Source organism: Oncorhynchus clarkii, chromosome 9 (genome assembly GCF_045791955.1).
Source record: "Oncorhynchus clarkii lewisi isolate Uvic-CL-2024 chromosome 9, UVic_Ocla_1.0, whole genome shotgun sequence".
NCBI classification, from domain to species: domain Eukaryota; kingdom Metazoa; phylum Chordata; class Actinopteri; order Salmoniformes; family Salmonidae; genus Oncorhynchus; species Oncorhynchus clarkii.
This window is the reverse complement of record NC_092155.1, coordinates 42,380,525-42,403,666: the sequence shown is the minus strand read 5'-3', so window position 1 is coordinate 42,403,666 and position 23,142 is coordinate 42,380,525. Positions and strand designations below refer to the sequence as shown.

At 46.8% G+C, this 23,142-nt stretch overlaps 1 protein-coding gene across 1 annotated transcript in view; it reads right to left on the bottom strand.

Moving 5' to 3' along the window:
* Positions 1 to 23,142, bottom strand: part of LOC139416339 (semaphorin-3B-like) — a 78,134-nt gene that overhangs the window by 14,152 nt on the left and 40,840 nt on the right. The window contains exons 2-4 of the mRNA XM_071164858.1: positions 6,586 to 6,969; positions 5,542 to 5,699; positions 1,434 to 1,496 (exon numbers count right to left, since the gene is read on the bottom strand). Of these exons, the coding sequence (XP_071020959.1) occupies positions 1,434 to 1,496; positions 5,542 to 5,699; positions 6,586 to 6,754 (390 nt within the window). The 5' untranslated portion in view covers positions 6,755 to 6,969. The remainder of the gene's footprint in view (positions 1 to 1,433; positions 1,497 to 5,541; positions 5,700 to 6,585; positions 6,970 to 23,142) is intronic.

Below are 23,142 nucleotides of genomic sequence, written 5' to 3'. Positions count from 1 at the left end.
GTCAGTGTACTAGGTACCGTCAGTGTAATTGGTACCGTCAGTGTACTAGGTACCGTCAGTGTACGTCAGTGTACTAGGTACCGTCAGTGTACGTCAGTGTACTAGGTACCGTCAGTGTACTAGGTACCGTCAGTGTACTAGGTACCGTCAGTGTACTAGGTACCGTCAGTGTAATAGGTACCGTCAGTGTACGTCAGTGTACTAGGTATCGTCAGTGTACTAGGTACCGTCAGTGTACTAGGTACCGTCAGTGTACTAGGTACCGTCAGTTTACGTCAGTGTACTAGGTACCGTCAGTGTACTAGGTACCGTCAGTGTACTAGGTACCGTCAGTGTACTAGGTACCGTCAGTGTACGTCAGTGTACTAGGTACCGTCAGTGTACGTCAGTGTACTAGGTACCGTCAGTGTACGTCAGTGTACTAGGTACCGTCAGTGTACTAGGCACCGTCAGTGTACTAGGTACCGTCAGTGTACGTCAGTGTACTAGTTACCTTCAGTGTACTAGGTACCGTCAGTGTACTAGGTACCGTCAGTGTAATAGGTACCGTCAGTGTACGTCAGTGTACTAGGTACCGTCAGTGTACTAGGTACCGTCAGTGTCACTCTCTTACTGTAAAACATGACTGAGTTCTCTCCTCCTGTCTCCACCACATTGTCTTCGTGTTCCCTCTATCCCCCTCCTCCCTCCTCCCTCTCCACTGTTGCCTTTCTGTCTGACATCAACTGTCCCCTTCGCTATCTTGGTTGTATTACATAGTGATCCTCGACATCAGTGGACCATGGTTAGTTATGACTGACACACACACACACACACGCACGCACACACACACACACACACACACACACACACACACACACACACACACACACACACACACACATCCACGCAAACAAACTAACATGCATATACTGCACGTGAATACACACTCACATACTGATACACAATTAGCTTCCAGTGAGGGAGATAGATGAGTGTGTAAAGTGTACATTTTGGTGGTCCGAGTGGCCTGAGGACTTTGTAGGGTGGGTCAGTGGAGCCCTACCCTGCCTTGCACCCAGAGGAAGGAGTGCTAAGGCCCCAGGGCCAGACAACACAAACAGCCCAGTCTACCAACCCTTTACAGTAGTTCACTGGAACATAGCACACACTGCGGTGACTACCACTTCCTCTCTATATGACTGGTTGAAAGACAAAAGGAGGATTGGGAAATCAGTGTGAGATGTGTCTGGATACACTGCGGCTTTAGCTGGGTGGTGATACTGAATGAGAGTGGTGTTGGGAAGCTGGTTTAGTTCCGTCTGAGAAGTCCTACATCCTCAGTGTCTCCGTGAGATTCAGTATATCATGATAAACAGGACTTTGGAAAGTATTTTAAAAGCTAAAAAGAAAGTATTTCAATTGTAGTAATAGTATCAGCGTTTGTCACTCACGTTGATGTCCTTTCCTGCCCAGTTACACTCCTCCCTCCAGTCCACAGGGGCCGGCCAGTAGATCTGAAACACAGAGGTCAGAGGTCAGGGGTCAAGGGAGGCAGCAGGATGGGGGTATGTCTGGGGTCCCGACCTCGAGCAGGAACAGGCCCGCCTGCCACCCTCAGGGAAATGTTTCTAAAGGAGCTTTCCTCCTCCTCTCTGTCTCTCCTCTATCTCTCCATCTCTCATCTCTTCTATCTCTCCTCTTCTCTATCTCTCCTCTCCTCTATCTCTCCATCATCTCTCCATCACTTCTCTATTTATCCTCTTCTCTATCTCTCCTCCTCTCTATCACTCCTCTATATCTCTCCTCTCATCTATATCTCTCTATCTCTCCTCTCCTCTATATCTCCTCCTCTCTATCTCTCCTCTATCTCTCTCTCCTCTCCTCTTTCCCTCCTCCTCTCTCTCTCCTCTCTCTCCTCCTTTCTATCTCTCCCCTCTATCTCTCCTCTCCTCTATCTCTCCTCTCTATCTCGTCTCTCTCTCCTCCTCTCTATCTCTCCTCTATCTCTCCTCCTCTCTATCTCTCCTCTATATCTCTCCTCAAAATCTCCTCTCCTCTATATCTCCTCTCCTCTATCTCTCCTCTATCTCTCCTCTTTCTCTCCTCCTCCTCTCTCTCCCCTATCTCTCATCTCCTCTATCTCTCCTCTATCTCTCCTCCTTTCTATCTCTCCTCCTCTCTATCTCTCCTCTATCTCTCCTCTATCTCTCCTCTATCTATCCTCCTTTCTATCTCTCCTCTATCTCTCCTCCTTTCTATCTCTCCTCCTTTCTATCTCTCCTCTCTCTCTCTCCTCTATCCCTCCTCTCTCGCTCTTCTCTCGCTCCTCTCTAGCTCTCCTCCTTTCTCTCTCCTCCTTTCTATCTCTCCTCTCTCTCTCCTCTATCCCTCCTCTCTCGCTCTTCTCTCGCTCCTCTCTATCTCTCCTCCTTTCTATCTCTCCTCTCTCTCTCTCCTCTATCCCTCCTCTCTCGCTCTTCTCTCGCTCCTCTCTATCTCTCCTCCTTTCTCTCTCCTCCTTTCTATCTCTCCTCTCTCTCTCTCCTCTATCCCTCCTCTCTCGCTCTTCTCTCGCTCCTCTCTAGCTCTCCTCCTTTCTCTCTCCTCCTTTCTCTCTCCTCTCTCTCTCTCCTCTATCCCTCCTCTCTCGCTCTTCTCTCGCTCCTCTCTAGCTCTCCTCCTTTCTCTCTCCTCCTTTCTATCTCCTCTCTCTCTCCTCTCCTCTATCCCTGCTCTCTCTCCTCTCCTTTATCTCTCCTCCTCTATATCTCTCCTCTTTCTCTCCTCCATCTCTCCTCCTCTATCTCTCCTCTATCTCTCCTCTATATCTCTCCTCTATCTCTCCTCTATCTCTCCCCCTCTCTATCACTCGTCCTCCCCACCTCTTCTTTTTTCTCCCCGTCTCCCCCACCATGGTGGAGCCGAGAATCCACATGTCACACCGTAAAAAAGCACACGACCAGGGGCGAAAACAGCTGTAATGACAGGAGGCGAGCCACATGTCCCAGTGTGAAAACACGTTGTAAATCACATCACACCAAATCAACAGAGTCAAACAATCTTCTCTGCACTCATATTTCTCTGGCCTGCAAGAGGGTACAGACCTTGTACAGTGTAGGGTTAAAGGGTGCATGTTAGGTCAGTTATAGGGTATGGGTTAGTGACTTACATGTACATTTGAAGTCGGAAGTCATTAAAACTCGTTTTTTAACCACTCCACAAATTACTTGTTAACAAATTATAGTTTTGTCTACTTTGTGCATGACACAAGGCATTTTTCCAACAATTATTTACAGACAGATTATTTCACTTATAACTCACTGTATCACAACTCCAGTCGGTCAGAAGTTTAAATACACTAAGTTGACTGTGCCTTTAAACAGCTTGGAAAATTCCAGAACATTTGAGCCATTTGGAGGTGTATTGGAGGTGTACCTGTGGATGTATTTCAAGGCCTACCTTCAAACTCAGTGCCTCTTCGCTTGACATCATGGGAAAATCAAAAGAAATCAGCCAAGACCTCAGAAAATAAAATGTAGACCTCCACAAGTCTGGTTCATCCTTGGGAGCAATTTCCAAACACCTGAAAGTACCACGTTCATCTGTACAAACAATAGTACACAAGTATATACACCATGGAACCACTCAGCCGTCATACCGCTCAGGAAGGAGTCACATTCTGTCTCCTAGAGATGAACGTGCTTTGGTGCGAAAAGTGCAAATCAGTCCCAGAACAACAGTAAAGGACATTGTGAAGATGCTGGAGGAAACAGGTACAAAAGTATCTATATCCACAGTAAAACAAGCCCTATATCGACATAACCTGAAAGGCCGCTCAGCAAGGAAGAAGCCACTGCTCCAAAACAGCCATAAAAAAGCCAGATTACGGCTTGTAACTGCACATGGGGACAAAGATTGTACTTTTTGGAGAAATGCCCCCTGGTCTGATGAAACAAAAATAGAACTGTTTGGCCATAATGACCATCGTTATGTTTGGAGGAAAAAGGGGGATGCTTGCAAGACGAAGAACACCATCCGAAACATGAAGCACAGGGGTGGCATCATCATGTTGTGGGGTTGCTTTGCTGACTGGTGCACTTCACAAAATAGATGGCATTATGGAAAATTATGGGAACATATTGAAGCAACATCTTAAGACATCAGTCAGGAAGTTAAAGCTTGGTCGCAAATGGGTCTTCCAAGTGGACAATGACCCCAAGCATACTTCTAAAGTTGTGGAAAATGGCTTAAGGATAACAAAGTCAAGGTATTGGAGTGGCCATCACATAGCCCTGACCTCAATCCCATAGAACATTTGTGGGAAGAACTGAAAAAGTGTGTGCGAGAAAGGAGGCCTACAAACCTGACTCAGTTACACCAGCTCTGTCAGGAGGAATGGGCCAAAATTCACCCAACTTATTGTGGGAAGCTTGTGGAAGGCTACCTGAAACGTTTGACCCAAGTTAAACAATTTTAAGGCAATGCTACCAAATACTAATTGAGTGTATGTAAATTTCTGACCCACTGGGAATGTGATGAAATAAATAAAAGCTGAATTGAATCATTCTCTCTACTATTATTCTGACATTTCACATTCTTAAAATAAAGACAGGGCCTTTTTACTAGGATTAAATGTCAGGAATTGTGAAAAACTGAGTTTAAATGTATTTGGCTAAGGTGTATGTAAACTTCCGACTTCAACTGTATGTGTGTGTGTGTGTGTCTTTGTGTGTGTCTGTGTGTGTTTGCATGTCTGTGTATGCATGTGTCCACGTGCGTGTCCGTCCATGTTAGGGTCTGTGATTCATATGTCAATGGACAGGTTGTGTTAAAGTCTGTGTGTTACCCTATTCAGCCTGTCAGGTGCTGGTAAATCTGAGGCTAGTTATCTCATCCAAAACATTATAGAGGACCACTACGGAAATAATCAGTTACTAACCTTTTCCTGTCCTGTAATGGGAAACATCAGGCATCAGAGGACAGCAGTGTGTGTGTGTGTGTGTGTGTGTGTGTGTGTGTGTGTGTGTGTGTGTGTGTGTGTGTGTGTGTGTGTGTGTGTGTGTGTGTGTGTGTGTGTGTGTGTGTATGTGTGTGTGTCTGCCTCAGCGCGTGCCCGTGCGTGTGCGTGTGTGGGACAGAGAGGTGTTGACAGGTTATCAGAGATTGTGTGACCCCCCCCCCCAAATCACCATGTTAACCCCCTGACCCCAATCTCTGCCCTGAGTGGATGAGAGTGAGATGAGATCCATCGGTCTGTCAACACAGCTCTGACGTGCTAAATCACCGCTGAGTCACCATAACATAGCGTGGCTCAGAGCCCTATCTCATCCATACCATCATCTACCACAACAAAGACATCTGAACGTTATCATAGCATCATATTCTCTACACACTGGATCGTGGAACCATCCATATGTATGTCAAACAACAGAAATATTCCTGCCAAAACATTTGTTGAGTATCATGAAAATATCAAAATGATGACATTCACTATTGCTCGTGTGAACACATTCACATAGCACACCGTTAACTGATCCATTGACTGACAGGCAGACTGACCTTGTGCTCCTGCTTGGCAATGTTATCCAGGCTGAGTGACAGCAGGAAGTTGCGTGAGCCCACGAAGAGCCGTCCCCTCTCCTCGTCCAGCAACAGGGCGCTGAAACAGCACGAACGCTCCAGCTCGAACCGGCGCACGCCGTGGAACTGCTGCAGCTCTGAAACACAACACACCCGCGGCGAGTTATACACACATTACGTTAAGACAATACAAGATGTCTACACTCAAACGTTCATACGCCATGGCATTTAAGTGTTTTTCATAAGAGCAACTTTTCCAACACTTATGTTGATAAATGAGACCCAATATTATCCAAAAGTCATGCAGTTTTATACAAGTCCATATAACATGTTTTATTTGTCTCTACTGCCAGGGTCAAGTCAGGGCAGTGGTTTCAGTAGTCAGAATGGTCTTTGTTACAGCTTTAGAATCAGCTGTCTCAGCCGGGCTGAGTGGGGCTTATAAGATCTAGAGGAGTGAAGCCTCCTTTCCTTTCCTTTCCTTTCCTTTCCTCTCCTCACGCCTATCCCTAATCTCCTCTCTAGGCTGGGGAACCCTGTGAGTGTTCCACTGTAACCGTGGAGACGGGGATACCCCATGGTTTAATTGCATGGGCCTGTGTCACCGGAGATGAGCAAGACTACAGTAGCTACTTTCCTGCTGGACTTACATCGCTCTCAATTTAAATTATCTCTCTCTCTCTCTCTCTCTCTCTCTCTCTCTCTCTCTCTCTCTCTCTCGCTCTATCTCTCGCTCTCTCTCTCTCTCTCTCCACTGTTGCATTTGTATTCTGAGCATGAATGAAAAGGGCCTAGATTGTGTGAGTTTGATCGTCATCGATCTGCCGACCTTACGTTGATGCCGCTCACGAGACAGAACCCAACACCGCTCCAGTGAGCCCGGTCAGGAACAACAGTAACCGCACATGCTCATAAACGCATCCGAGGTGTTTGTGAAAAGGACATGCCTCTAGAGCTGGAGCGTAGCAGGGCCTGGGGGTACCGAGGAGTATACTCTCAAAGTTCTTGCTGATGTTCCCTTACCTTTGTAGGAGAGCTTCATGCGAGGGGAGGACGAGGAAGAGGAGGATGGGTGTGAGGAGAAGGAGGGTGAAGAGGAGGCGCTGGTCTTGGGGATTCCGCTGGATGAGACCTGGGAGGCCACGAGGAGCAGGGAGCCCCACGCCGTCATCATCGTCACTGCCATCATCATGGTGTCCTGGGGTTGGCACTAGCCTGGCACGCCTCGGGTTGAAATGGGTCTGGTTGTTGTCGTAACAACAGACGGCTAGTTGTCGTCGCTCTCCTCTCCAAAACGGATGCCAGCCTTCGGGGCGTTGTGTGGCGTTCCCCCGTTCTGCGTCTGTCGTACTGCACACCTCTCAGCTCCAACGGGACTGAAGAAGCTTCTCACAGTGGCACTGGAACCTAAAAATAACCAAGTAGAGAGGGACTCGTTAAAAAGCAGGCAGGGCAACGAAGATCACTGCCTCCCCTTCCCTCCTAGCACCAGGAGGTAATTTTAGCCAGAGAGGCTAATGGCTGATGCCCAAGACCACTCCTGTTAAAGCTTCTACAAAGACCAGCTGTAATCGCTTCACATTACAGGACGCCATCCCAGGCCCATCAAACACCCAGCCCCGGTCACCTTTATGGGGGTAGGGAGTTAGGAGGACGGGGGAGCTGGAAGGGGTGGAGGGCCCCTGAAAGACATGTGGGGTGAGATATGTGGGGTGGCCCAGTGCCATGCCCGGTTTAATCTCCAACACAAGCGCCCGCTCTGTGGCAGTGCCAAACCCTGGCTGGGATGGCATCTTGTCTTCTCATTCCTCTCTGTCTCTGCTATCCAAACTGACTCCTCCCCATTACCGGCCAGCACTAATGAAGTGCACTGCAGATGAACAGGCTGGTCAAAGTGATTGGGTGCTTAATGTGATATGTGTGTGTATAGACAGTAGCTTACCAGGCTTCTAGCATGTGACACACATACTGTACAGTACACATTCTCACAGCCTTACAGTGTATGAACTTCCACACTCACATGCACACACACATGTACACACAGTCTTGTACAGCTAATCTTGTGGGGGGGGCACAATTCAGTCCCATTCAAAATCCTATTTTCCTTAACCCCTAACCCTAACCCGTACACTTACCCTAACCTTAACCCTAACCCTAAACTAACCCTAGCTCCGAACCCTAACCCTTAACGTAATTCTAACACCAATTCTGATCCTTAACCCTACACCCTGTTGAAACAGCAATTTACCTTGTGGGGACTAACAAAATGTCCCCAGTTGGTCAAATGTTGGTTAGTTTACTATTCATGTGGGGACTTCTGGTCCCTACAAGAATAGTTAAAAACGTCCACACAAGCACAAGCTCACACGCGCGCACACACACACACACACACACACACACACACACACACACACACACACACACACACACACACACACACACACACACACACACACACACACACAGCCAAAATCTTTCACCTCTTTTTCCTCTGACAGCATTTATTTCAGTGAACATACTGCAGCCTACTTCATCACAGTACCTCAGTAACCTCCCTGCCGGCACACCTTCACTAATACAGTATGACTCTCTCTGTAATTTTCCTTCTCATTCTTTCTCCCTGTCACACTCCATCTTTTTCTCCTTCTATCTGCCTCTCTGCCTCTCCCTATCGCTCCATCCTTCTCTCTGTCTCTCTCTCTCTCTCTCACTCTCTCTCTCTCCATTCCCCTCTCTCTCTCTCTCTCTCTCTCTCTCTCTCTCTCCATTCCCCTCTCTCTCTCTCTCTCTCTCTCTCTCTCTCTCTCTCTCTCTCTCTCTCTCCCATTCCCCTCTCTCTCTCTCTCTCTCTCTCTCTCCATTCCCCTCTCTCTCTCTCTCTCTCTCTCTCTCTCCATTCCCCTCTCTCTCTCTCTCTCTCTCTCTCTCTCTCCATTCCCCTCTCTCTATCGATGAGCAGTACGGCGGTGGGTTCAGAGGGAGAAAGAGCGAGAGGAGGAAACTCAATAGTGTGCAGTTCTGAGGAGCTCCAGTCTCTCTGTGGGTCAGTGAGGAGGATGTTAAAACACAAGTGGGGCCCCTGCCCCCCAGGGAGATGGACGGTCGGTGGCCTCATGCTTCCAGCACACGTCATCTGCTGCTCTTATCTAGTTCCCACGGGAATCATCACCAGTAGCCAGGACATATTGAAGTCATCAACTGGACTAATGTGGACCTGAACTCTGAATCACTGGATCTCTGGCTCTACCTGTTACTTTCTGTTAGAGTGATGCCCCCTAAGCCAACCCCATCAGGCTTGGCTTACACAGGTGGTAGACCTTTGACCTTAGAGGGGTAGGCAGGGAGTGTGGTCCCAGTACAGAGCGTTTAACCGATGGGAGGGATGGAGAGCATGTGTGTGTGTGTGTGTGTGTGTGTGTGTGTGTGTGTGTGTGTGTGTGTGTGTGTGTGTCTTGCTGCAGCAGAGATGGGGAAGGGATTCTGAATTTTTCTCTATTATCCACTCAGCAAGCCTTCAAGTCCGCAGAGGCACACAAAGACACGCACACACACACACACACACACACACACACACACACACACACACACACACACACACACACACACACACACACACACACACACACACACAAACACTGTTCTTCAGGCTGCCTGACAGGTTTTTGCTGCAGTCATACATTTTTAAAATTTAGAATCTGTCACATTCTCTGAGCGTACCCTCGTCTCTCTGAGGACAGTGTTGATACAGGTCCATGGAGGGTCTACCTGCCTTCCATTACCTTATACATCACCCCAGACCTCTCTATAACGAAGCTCCGAGACAGTCCCAGAACACTGGAGAGCAGATGAACACACAGGCCTGTATCTGAGTCCCAGTAGCTCTCAGGCCTGTATCTCAGTGCTATATCTCAGTCCTGTATGTCAGTGCAATATCTCAGTTCTATATCTCAGTTCTATATCTCAGTGCTATATCACAGTCCTATATCACAGTCCTATATCTCAGTTCTATATCTCAGTTCTATATCTCAGTTCTATATCTCAGTGCTATATCTCAGTCCTATATCACAGTCCTATATTTCAGTCCTATATCACAGTCCTGTATCACATTCCTATATCACTGTCCTGTATCATAGTCCTGTATGTCAGTGCTATATCTCAGTCCTATATCACAGTCCTATATCTCAGTCCTATATCACAGTCCTGTATCACAGTCCTATATCACAGTACTATATCTCAGTGGTATATATCAGTCCTGTATCACAATCCTATATCACAATACTATATCTCAGTCATGTATCACAGTCCTATATCACAGGCCTATATCACAGTCCAATATCACAGTCCTGTATCACAGTCCGATATCACAGTACTATATCGCAGTCCTATATCTCAGTACTATATCATCAGTCCAATATTACAGTCAAATATCTCAGTCCTGTATCGGAGTCCCAGTAGCTCACAGTCCTATATTAGTGCAGGAGTCAGTGTATGGTCTCAGCACAGCAGAGCATGAATTCAGCTCCCAGAGCCGAGCCGAGCCGACAAGAGAGGGCCCAGAAATAACCCATTGGCTCCCACACAGAGTACTCTACTTACACTCAGCTACGTCTAAGTTATGCAGGGAACCTCTCTGTGTGGATCTGTACGGGTCTGACACTCTTGTGTATAGATACACCACAGAACATCTGCCACAGCGGAAGCATTGACCATGAATATGTGCTACGTGTTTAAAGGAGTGGCAACTTAGATGTTAATGAGTAGACTGCAGAGATGGCATCATTGAAAGGGAGGGTAGAGTCCGTAGTAAAACACACACACACACACACACACACACACACACACACACACACACACACACACACACACACACACACACACACACACACACACACACACACAGAGTGAAAGGGAGGGGGCAGAAGCAAAGTACTTCAACTCCTGTCCTGAGATATAAAGGAGAAGCCGGGTCCCATTGTCTCCTTAAGCTCCTATCAGTTGAAGGGTACTATTGTCGGCCCCTTGAAGCACTACAACACATCCGCCCTGAGCTCTGAGCTCCCCCCACACACACCACAATGCATCTTAATGAAAGCCTTTAGCCGCCTGACACTTGTATTCATTTCAGCTTCAATAAGCCACGAAGCCGCATGAAGCAGCCCCTGCCAAGAGCTGTGGATTAAAAACAGAGAGAGAGAGAGAGAGAGAGAGAGAGAGAGAGAGAGAGAGAGAGAGAGGTAGAAAGGGAGGGAGACTCATTGGGAAGAAGGACGTGCTGTACTGTCAAAAACACCCAAAATAGAAAAGACAGGGACAAAGTCCCTCCTTCAGGCAAGAGATGTATGAAAAAGGGAGGTCAAACTGGTACCAATCCCAAATCAATACAAAAAACTGTTAACCCGAGGCCCAACACAACGAGAGGTGTGACTAAACACAATAGAGGAAAGAGAGCAGGACACATTTAATGTTGTACCGTGTATTTCAGTCCGGCTGCCTGGGGGTGGGGGGGGGGGGGGGGGGGGGGAGCCGATTGTTTTTCGAGGAAAGAGTTTGGCTGGCCCCCGACCAACAGCCTGTAGCCTTAGCCTCCTGCGCAGGAGTAAATACAAGCAGAGGAACAGAAAGCAGGGAAAAGGCTGCACTCACATGAAGAGGTTTAGGAGGAGAGAGAGTGACACAGAGAGCCTGACGGACGGCGACTGGCAGCTTTTTCTCCTGTGTATCTGAGAGAGAGCCAGGGAGGCTGAGGGGAGAGAGGCAGGGAGGATGAGGGGAGAGAGGCAGGGAGGATGAGGGGAGAGAGAGGCAGGGAGGATGAGGGGAGAGAGGCAGGGAGGATGAGGGGAGAGAGAGCCAGGGAGGCTGAGGGGAGAGAGGCAGGGAGGCTGAGGGGAGAGAGGCAGGGAGGATGAGGGGAGAGAGGCAGGGAGGCTGGGGACAAAGAGGGGAACTAGAGTCAGGAATGCAGGAGGGAGAGAGGGGAGAGAGAGCCAGGGAAGCTGAGCGGAGAGAGGTAGGGAGGATGAGTGGAGAGATGCAGGGAGCCAGGGGCTCCTGGCTGGTGCCTGATTGGTGTCTGGATCCCAGACATTTGGCCAAGTTTGGACACACTCAGAGAGTAGCAAACTTTAGCTGTCTGAGTGGAGGAAGTCCAATGCCCTAAATTCCCCCAAAGGAACTCACCTCTCCTTCTGTATCCAGGGCAACCGCATTCCCTCTCAGCGTCCACCTGTCCCAGTAATGGTCCAAAGCACAACGTGTCCCATGGATACGTCCTCAACACTACTTTCCAACAGGTTGTCTGTCTATTCCAGGACCAAAATCTGTGCTCCTCCTTCTGTTTCTCGGTGCGCATACACACTTATTGACTCATTCACACACACCGCCGTTTACACCATTTCTCACACATGTACACATACCCCCACACACTCTCCGATACACTGTATGGAATCCACACAAACCCCAGAGGTGGGGTAAGAAAATCCTTCAGAAGAACCGACAGAATGGTAAAGGTAGAGTCCTCGCTGAAACAGTAGGTGTACCAGCCGCAGGGGGGGGGACAGCAAAAGAAAGATGCTAGAAAAGCTGGGGGGGGGGGGGGGGGTGAATCCAGTGAGTCAATGCAGGCAAGGCTGGTGGGTGAAGAGATAAGACGAAGCCAGGCCCAGTATTCCAAGAGTCAGCAGGAGCAGCAAGCACTGCAGTCCACTCAGAAAAGCATACCTCTCCACTATACACTTCACTATGAAGAGGAACAGAGCCCGTGCACAGGGACTCCGGGTGAGAGGTGGACAAGAATAATGGACTTAATTCAAGAGCAGCGAGAGAGATAGAGTGAGAGAGAAGGGGGGGGGGGGTGAGCGAAGAGAAGGTGGGAGTTAAGAGGAGGGAAGGGGAAAGGGGCAGGGAAATGCTCTGTTGTTGGGTGAGTGTGGGAGAAGTGAGAGAGAGGCAGGAGGGGAGTTCTACTCTTGATATCTTAGCAATCCAGGGCTGAAGATGTGCACCGTTTGTACACGGCTCACAACGCATGCAGCCCGTATACACACAGCTAACTGGACTGATAGGAGGGGACCACAAAGCCAGGTCCAAACCGTTTGTCTACGAGTCAGATCTTATTTTAGATCGAGGCCACCGCACACATACATGGTAGATTGACACGTCCCATACACACAGGGAAGACGAATACTTCCTACAGTAGTCATACGCAGGTATCACGAGTAGGGCTCCTACTACTACTGAAGACGTGTATATGGTATACTATCCACTAGTGTCTAGGTGCGTACTTTTGGGTCCCCTGTTACACACAAACACACGCAGGTATATTCAAGAATGCCTAGCACATCTGATGAGATATGTCTGCTCCTCTCTGAGCCGCCTGGGGCCAGGCAGTGTCTGTGTGTCTGTGTGTCTGTGTGTGTGTGTGTGTGTGTGTGTGTGTGTGTGTGTGTGTGTGTGTGTGTGTGTGTGTGTGTGTGTGTGTGTGTGTGTGTGTATGTGTGTGTATGTGTGTGTGTGTGTGTGTGTGTGTGTGAGCTTGTGAGCTTGTGAGCTTGTGTTTGAGCTTGTGTGTTAGTTTGCGTGTGTGCGTCTGTGTGTGTGTGTGTGTGTGTGTGAGAGAGAAGGAGGGTCTGGCAGAGTGCCAGGGAGGGTTGCCAGGTGCAGCCCCCGCTGATGGTATGAGGGACAAAGGGAGGAGAGAGCAGGCACAAAGATGCCCCTTCCCCTCCGCCCCTGTCCTGCCCCTCTGTCTCTGGACCAATGAACCCCCTGATGGGCGCCCTCCTGACCCCTCTCTGCGGCCATGGCAACCCCTCTCTGGCTCCCTGTTGTCTTGTTGTCCTTCTGCCAACTACATCATAAACCTATCTTATTACCACTCATCCTATAGTCCTCCTATGGCCATCCTATAACCATCCTGTAGTCATCCTATAACCATCCTATAGTCCTTCTTTAGCCATCCTATAACCATCCTATAGTCCTCCTATAGCAATCCTATAACCATTCTATAGTCCTCCTATAACCATCCTATAGTCCTCCTATAGCCATCCTATAGCCACCCTATAGTCCTCCTATAACCATCTGATAACCATCCTAAAGTCCTCCTAAAGCCATCCTATAGCCATCCTATAGTCCTCCTTTAACCATCCTATAGCCATCCTATACTCCTCCTATAACCATCATATAACCATCCTATAGCTATCCTATAGTCCTCCTATATCCATCCTATAGTCATCCTATAGTCCTCCTATGACCATCCTGTAGTCCTCCTATAACCATCCTATAGCCATCCTATAGTCCTCCTTTAACCATCCTATAACCATCCTATTAGCATCCTACAGTCCTCCTATAGCCATCCTATAGTCCTCCTATAACCATCCTATAACCATCATATAGTCCTCCTGTAATCATTCTATAGACATCCTATAGTCCTCCTATAGCCATCCTATAGCCATCCTATAGTCCTCCTATAACCATCCTATAGCCACACTAAAACCATCCAATAGCCATCCTATAGCTATCCTATAGTCCTATAACCATCCTATAACCATCCTATAGCCACACTATAACCATCCTATAGCCATCCTATAGCCATCCTATAGTCCTCCTATAACCATCCTATAACCATCCTATAGCCACGCTATAACAATCCTATAGTCCTCCTATAACCATCCAATAGTCCTTCTATAGCCATCCTATAACTATCCTGTAGCCAACCTATAGCCATCCTATAGTCCTCCTATAACCACACTATAACCATCCTATAGTCCTCTTATAACCATCCTATAACCATCCTATAGCCATCCTATAGCCATCCTATAGTCCTCCTATAACCATCCTATAACCATCATATAGCCATCCTATAGCCATCCTATAGCCATCCTATAGTCCTCCTATAACCATCCTATAGCCATCCTATAGCCATCCTATAGTCCTCCTAAAACCATCCTATAACCATCCTATAGCCACACTATAACCATCCTATAGCCATCCTATAGCCATCCTATAGTCCTCCTATAACCATCCTATAGCCACACTATAGCCATCCTATAGCCATCCTATAGTCCTCCTATAACCAGCCTATAGTCCTCCTATAACCATCCTATAGCCATCCTATAGTCCTCCTATAACCATCCTATAGCCACGCTATAACCATCCTATAGTCCTCCTATAGCAATCCTATAGCCACCCTATAGTCCTCCTTTAACCATCCTATAGCCATCCTATACTCCCCCTATAACCATCCTATAGCCATCCTATAGTCCTCCTATATCCATCCGATAACCGTCTGATAACCATCCTATATCCTCCTATAGCCATCCTATATAGTCCTCCTTTACCCATCCTATAGCCATCCTATACTCCTCCTCTAACCATCCTATAGCCATCCTATAGTACTCATATAACCATACTATAGTCCTCCTATAACCATCCTATAAGCATCCTACAGTCCTCCTATAGCCATCCTATAGTCCTCCAATAACCATCCTATAGTCCTCCTATAATCATTCTATAGACATCCTATAGTCCTCCTATAGCCATCCTATAGCCACCCTATAGTCCTCCTATAACCATCCTATAGCCACGCTATAACCATCCTATAGCCATCCTATAGTCCTCCTATAACCATCCTATAACCATCCTATAGCCACACTATAACCATCCTATAGTCCTCCTATAACCATCCTATAGTCATCCTATAGCCACACTATAACCATCCTATAGTCCTCCTATAACCATCCTATAGTCCTTCTATAGTCATCCTATAACCATCCTGTAGCCAACCTATAACCATCCTATAGCCATCCTATAGTCCTCCTATAACCATCCTATAACCATCCTGTAGCCAACCTATAGTCATCCTATTGACCTACTATAACCATCCTATAGCCACACTATAACCATCCTATAGCCATCCTATAGCCATCCTATAGTCCTCCTATAACCATCCTATAGTCCTCCTATAACCATCCTATAACCATCCTATAGCCATCCTATAGTCCTCCTATAACCATCCTATAGCCACGCTATAACCATCCTATAGTCTTCCTATAACCATCCTATAACCATCCTATAGCCATCCTATAGTCCTCCTATAACCATCCTATAGCCACGCTATAGCCATCCTTTAGTCCTCCTATAACCACCCTATAACCATCCTGTAGCCAACCTATAGTCATCCTACAACCATTCAATAGTCCTCCTATAACCATCCTATAGCCACGCTATAACCATCCTATAGTCCTCCTATAACCATCCTATAACCATCCTATAGTCCTCCTATAACCATCCTATAGCCATCCTATAGTCCTCCTATAACCATCCTATAACCATCCTATAGTCCTCCTATAGTCATCCTATAGCCCTTTTTGGTTCCACGTAGAACCTTTTTGGGTTCCATGTAGGACCCTTTCCACAGAGGGTTCTACATGGAACCAAAAAGGGTTCTATGTAAAACCAAAAGGTGCTCTCCTTGGGACCAAAAAGGGCTCTCCTATGGGGACACCCGGAGAACCCTTTTGGAGCCATTTTTTTCTAAGAGTGCATGTGATGTGAAATTGACCAATAGTGCCTTGTTTCTGTATTCAATTGTCTCAACCTTACTGGTTAACTGTATCCAGTCTAAAAGAATGTCTGGTGCTGGATTGGAAAAGGAATCTCTGTTTATAAATCACACAGCTTGTTTTTTTCCAGTGGGGTTGTGCGAGTGTCGACGCTGCGTTGAGTTGAGGTTACCGTCACAGCTAATTAAGTCTCCCTGTCCTCCCAGCACGTCACACGTGCGCAACATAACACACAACAAGACTCCTCCAGTCAGTCAGTCCCTTCCCGACAAAAAAAAACAAACACCTCGTCTGGCCGTGTTGTTCCAAGCACCACAGCTCATCCACTCTCCCAGTAGCAGCACTTACTCACAAGTACTGTACAGTAACACGTTTGGAACACAACCTCCCTGAATGAGAAGACCGAGCACCATAATCTGACATGTGATGCCTGATTGGCTGGCTATGTGGATAGGCTGCTAGGATTCTTGTGGATAGTGGACGGTAATCATGTGATTATGTATGGCGTCTAGAAATAGGTCAAATCAAATCAAATCGGAATATATTGGTCACGTGCAAAGGATACAGTCGGTGTAAACAGTACTTGCCTGCAAGCTCTTCCTCAACAACGTAGTTATACTAAATTGTAAAAAATAAATACAAACGAGAAATAAAAAATAAAAAAGTAGATATATGAATAAAATAAATACCTACAAAAATAAACACAATATACAAGCTATAATACAGTCTGATCAAAAAGACTCAAAGGTCACGGGCTAGAAGGATCAGTTGGATTACATCACAACTGTAAAAAAAAAAATGTATATATATTTTTTTACATTTCACCTTTATTTAACAAGGTAGGCTAGTTGAGAACAAGTTCTCATTTACAACTGCGACCTGGCCAAGATAAAGCAAAGCAGTGCGACACAAACAACAACACAGAGTGACACATGGAATAAACAAGCGTACAGTCAACAACACAATAGAGAAAAAAAAGAAAGTCTATATACAGGGTGTGCAAATGGCGTGAGGTTGTAAATAGGCCATAGTAGCAAGTAATTACAATTTAGCAAATTAACACTGGAGTGATAGATGTGCAGATGATGATGTGCAAGTAGAAATACTGGTGTGCAAAAGAACAGAAAAGTAAATAAAAACAATATGGGGATGAGGTAGGTAGATTGGATGGGCTATTTACAGATGGGCTATGTACAGCTGCAGTGATCAGTTAGCTGCTTGGATAGCTGATGTTTAAAGTTAGTGAGGGAAATGTAAGTATCCAGCTTCAACGGTTTTTGCAGTTTGTTCAAGTCATTGGCAGCAGAGAACTGGAAGGAAAGCGGCCAAAGGAGGTGTTGGATTTGGGGATGACCAGTGAGATATACCTGCTGGAGCGCGTGCTACGGGTTGGTGTTGTTATCATGACGAGTGAGCTGAGATAAGGCTGAGCTTTACATAGCAAAGACTTATAGATGACCTGGAGCCAGTGGGTCTGGCGACGAATATGTAGCGAGGGCCAGCCGATTAGAGCGTACAGGTCGCAGTGGTGGGTGGTATATGGGGCTTTGGTGACAAAACGGATGGCACAGTGATAGACTGCATCCAGTTTGCTGAGTAGAGTGTTGGAGGCTATTTTGTAAATGACATCGTCGAAGTCGAGGATCTGTAGGTTAGTCCGTTTTACTAGGGTATGTTTGGCGGCGTGAGTGAAGGAGGCTTTGTTGCGGAATATATACAGTACATACGGAAATATACTACTGTCACATTTAGAATGATGGAAAAGGGGTTCTAACGCGCATTCCAAAATATAAGGTAGCTAAGTATTATGAGTTTAGTCATTTAGCTCCAATAACAACAACATTTATGGCAATAAGTACAGCTTGCATATAGCTGGACTGTCCTTCCTTATGGCATCCCTCATACAGTCATGTTCAGACGCCTGTGAAATTCACAATAGCAAATGCCAGCAGGATGACCAAGGGGGCAATGAGGGCTTGTGGGTGATTTGGCCATCAAACAAATAATTGAAATAGTAATCAGCTATTTATATATAGGCTTGCGTGCATAAGTACACAGAGGTGTAGAGGGAGGGCAGAGAGAGGGCAGAAGAAGAAGAGAAGGAGGGCAGAGGCCAGAAGGGACACCAGTTGCGCTCGAGGACCGTTTCCCAAATATGGCTGCCAGGAGCGGCTAGCTAAGCCGTGGCTAACGTCCGTGAGCTCTGCGGACAGGGCAACACGACATAAAACGATTTATTGGACTAAGTGGATCATCAGCACCGTGGTGACCGCAGTCATTCAGGCAGCTGTGTAACCTCGCATTATCTCATCACAACACCCACGCCTGATTGGCCCAGGACACCGAGCGACACTGATTGGTTGACACTGGGCCATTCAAGCAGACAGGCAGGCCAAAGGCCCGGTCATAAATTACTTGGGGCGTTTATCTGTGCCTGTTTTATTACGGCCAGAGCCAGGGCACAGAAAACAAATGAGATGAGGTCACTACCGCCCAGGGAGGGTTGAAGGATTAAACAGACAGAGTGCTCAGTGTTGTAACGATAATGTGACGTGACTGAGTGTGTGCGCTGCCTTGACACAGATTTTAACCTGGAGCCACAATTCTTCCTCTGTTTTCATTCGCGATCCATTGACAACGTTAGCTATAAAAGGCGGTAACTGCCCATATGAACTCTCACTTTCCTCATCTCTCACTGTTCAGCTCCCTCTAGGCTTCCACTTTCTCCACTCCCCCACGCTCTCCATCTCTCAATCTCTCTGCCATGATGTGGGTATCCTGGGGGTCATCTACAGTATGCCAGGGGCCCCTGAGCCCAGTCTGGTCCCAGTGTCCACCACAGGGATAATCCCCCAGTTAGCAGGGGACAGGGTCAGCCTGGGGTGGGGGCTCATCCCCATCCCCTTCGATGTGTTCAGGCTCTGGGGTGGGTGCTGAACATAACAGGGGCTTAGTGTCACGACCCCCCTCCCCCCAGCCTCTACCCTCAACCAACCCCAACCCTACCTTCCTCCACCCTCCTAAATATTCACAGTCACAGGGGTGTGAAATGTGGCAGGTCCCCTCTGGAATGTGGTTCAAAGATCTCCCTCATTTCCCACAACTGATGGTTAAATATACAGCTGGCTGCTCCTCTCTCTCTGAAGCACAGGGCCCTGCAGCAGGTGATGACGGCATCTTGATCTGACGGGGATCGGAGACGAAACATGGGAAATCACCTAAGAGGGATGTTCAACTCTTACCACCCACAGGAGACACACAATTGTATTAGGTATGCCACCTCATTCACAAATATGTTGTTCGCTCCTGCAGACAGTGAATCAGACTACTGTTTGACAGCGTTCAGTTACTGTTTGATTGAACGTTAGAATGGGCAAAACGAGTGACCTAAGCGACGTTGAGCGTGGTCTGATTGTCGGTTCCAGTATCTCAGAAACGACCCAGCCTCCTGGGCTTTTCAAGCACGACAGCATCCATTCAGCAGCAGTCCTGTGGGTGAAAACAGCTTGTTGATGAGGAGAGGTCGAAGGAGAATGGCAATAACAGGGCAAGCTAACAGGTGTGCCACAAACAGGCAAGTCATGGCACAGTACAACAGTGGAGCGCAGAACGACATCTCAGAACACACAACTCGTCGGTCCTTATCACAGATGGGCTATTGCAGCAGACAACCACTCCTATCAGCTAAAAACAAGAAGAAACAGTTCCTGTGGGCACACGATCACCAACACTAGACAATTCAGGAGTGGAAAAACATTGCCTGGTCAGACGAATCCCAGTTCCTGCTGCGTCATCCTGACGGCAGAGTCAGGATTTGGCGTACGCAGCATGAGTCCATGGCGATACAGGCTGGTGGCAATGGTGGAATAGCGTGGGAAATGTTTTCGTGGCACACGTTAGGTCCCTTGATTCCGGAGACAAAGTGGGGTCTGACCCGGTGCTAGATGGGTACCTAATGTACCTAATAAACTCGCCACTGAGTGTATAAGTGGGTACATACACACGTGCGCTAGCAAGCACGCGCACCTTCCACTACCCACCCTTCGGCTCTGGCACCTCCATGAGATGGGATTATGTTTGATTGACAGCAACTCTCAGCAGGCCTCCCCAGGTGAAATGATGCTAATATGGCAGCCTCAGCCCAGCTAACTCTGTCTCCTCGCTCTTTCATTTCCTCCCATGAAGCCCTGCTGCATTTCTCACAGGATTATGGGCTGGAGATGTTGAGGCCACACTGAGGCAGGCAGGTTGGGAGAGCTCTCTCTCTCTCTCTCTCTCTCTCTCTCTCTCTCCCTCTCTCTTTCGTGGTGTATTTTTTTGTCTTTCTCTCTCTCATTCTCTCTCTCCCTTTCTTTCTCTCTCTCTTCTCTCTTTCCTTTCTCTTCCCTATCACTGTTTCTTCCTTCATCTCTCCCTCCCTCCACTTATTTTTTCCACATCCATCTAAGAAGCTGGAAAGTGTTCTCTCTCTCGCTCTCTCTACTCTTGCTCTCTCTCTCTCTCCTTCTCTTGTTCACCTAATGTATTTAATTCCATCTGGGAGGGTGATGAACTTCCAAACCTCCCTCTGCCCTCTCCCTCTCTTGTCCAGGCCAAACACTGTGGCCCTGATAGGAGCAGAAACATGCACACGCACACACGCACACACACACACACACACGCAAACACACACACACACACGCACACACACACACACGCACACACGTGAAGTATGTGAAAGTCATTCTGTCAGCTTAACCTAAGGGATAACCAGCTGCCATACAGTCAGAATGACATACAGCCACACATTGAAACACACAGTGAGAACTATCCGTGTAGAAAATGCCTAAAGCACACTGTAAAGCTATGCTGAGGATTTGTAGCAGTGCAACAGTGCTCTGAAGGCTCCACAGGCTGCAAAGCTGTCCTGATGATCCTAGTTATCCCCATTCCCTACACTGCAGGCAGGCAGGCAGGGCTGTCTAGTTAAGGCCAGACCAGACAGGCGATGGCAGAGCAGGCCAGCGAGACGCTAATCCTGATGGGCAGTGATCCGGGCAGACAGGTTGCTTTCAGCACCACTCCGAGACAGATTAATAACCCCAGGCTCTGGAGCCACAGCAAGCCACCCCTGGGGAAATCTGTGTGTGTGTGTGTGTGTCTGCGTGTGTGTGTGTGTGTGTGTGTGTGTGTGCGTGTGTGTGTCTGTGTGTGTGTGTGTGTGCGTGTGTGTACCCGAGGGAAATCTGAGAAAAACGAGTTGTCCTGACTAGTGTTGCAGTCTAAAAACCTCCCATTTCAGACAGGATGAATAACTCTACTGAACCCCACAACACAGTACTATAGCAACATGAAAATACAGTACATTAGTAATACCAATGCATATTAGAAATATGTCCAAATGCACAAATGGCCATGCAAATGATTAGAACCTTTAGACACATACCATCAACAGTGCACACAGATTTCTGTTTATTATGGCTGCAGGGGCAGTATTGAGTAGCTTGGATGAAAGGTGCCCAGAGGTGCCCAGAGTAAACGGCCTGCTCCGCAGTCCCAGTTGCTAATATATGCATATTATTATTAGTATTGGATAGAAAACACTGACGTTTCTAAAACTAGGATTCCTGGGAGTGCATTCTGATGAAGATCATCAAAGGTAATATTTATAATGTTATTTCTGATTTCTGTTGACTTCTGTTGACAAAAAAAAAAAATTCTGAGCGCCGTCTGTCATGGTTTGCGTTTTCCTTAAGTTTAAAAAAAATCTGACACAGCGGTTGCATTAAGGAGAGGTGTATCTATATTTCCATGTCTAACAATTGTATTTTCATCAACATTTATAATGAGTATTTCTGTAAAATGATGTGGCTCTCTGCAATATCACCGGATGTTTTTGGAACTAGTGAACGTAACGCGCCAATGTATAGTGAGATTTCTTTATATAAATATGAACTTTATCAAACAAAACATGCATGTATTGTGTAACATGAAGTCCTATGAGTGTCATCTGATGAAGATCATCAAAGGTTAGTGATTCATTTTATCTATATTTGTGCTTTTTGTGACTCCTCTCTTTGGCTGTAAAATGGCTGGGTTTTTCTGTGAGTTGGTGGTGACCTAACATAATCGTTTGTGGTGCTTTCACTGTAAAGCCTATTTGGAATCGGACACTGTGGTGGGATTAACCTGTTGAGTGTAGGGGGCAGTATTTTGATGTTTGGATGAAAAACGTACCAAATGAAACTGCCTATTTCTCAGGCCCAGAATCTAGAATATGCATATAATTGTCAGATTAGGATAGAAAACACTCTAAAGTTTCCAAAACTGTCAAAATATTGTCTGTGAGTATAACAGAACTGATATTGCAGGCGAAAACCTGAGGAAAATCCAACGAGGAAGTGCCTAAGAGAAATTAATCTCCCTGTTCCATTGCATGCCTTCCCTCCATTTAAAGGGATATCAACCATTTTCCTTTTCCTATGGCTTCCACATGGTGTGAACAGTCTTTAGACATAGTTTCAGGCTTTTATTCTGAAAAATGAGCGAGAACGATCATATCGCGTCAGTGGATGGCTGGGTGCCAGCAGAGTTTTTCATGCGCAACAGCTTGGAGCAGACATTTTCTCTCTCTCTCCTATTGAAAAACTACGGTCCGGTTGAAATATTATCAATTATTTATTGTAAAAACAACCTGAGTATTGATTATAAAAAAACGTTTGACATGTTTCTACGAACTTTACGGATACTATTTGGAATTTTCGTCTGCCCGTCATGACCTGCACGAGCCTGTGGATTTCTGAACAAAACGCGCCAACCAAATGGAGGTATTTGGATATAAAAATAATCTTTATCGAACAAAAGGAACATTTATTGTGTAACTGGGTGTCTCGTGAGTGCAAACATCCGAAGATCATCAAAGGAAAGCGATTCATTTTATAGTTTTTCTGACTTTCGTGACCAATCTACTTTGCTGCTAGCTGTTTGTAATGTTTTGTCTGCTGAGAGAGATGTCCTAACATAAACGCTTGGATAGCTT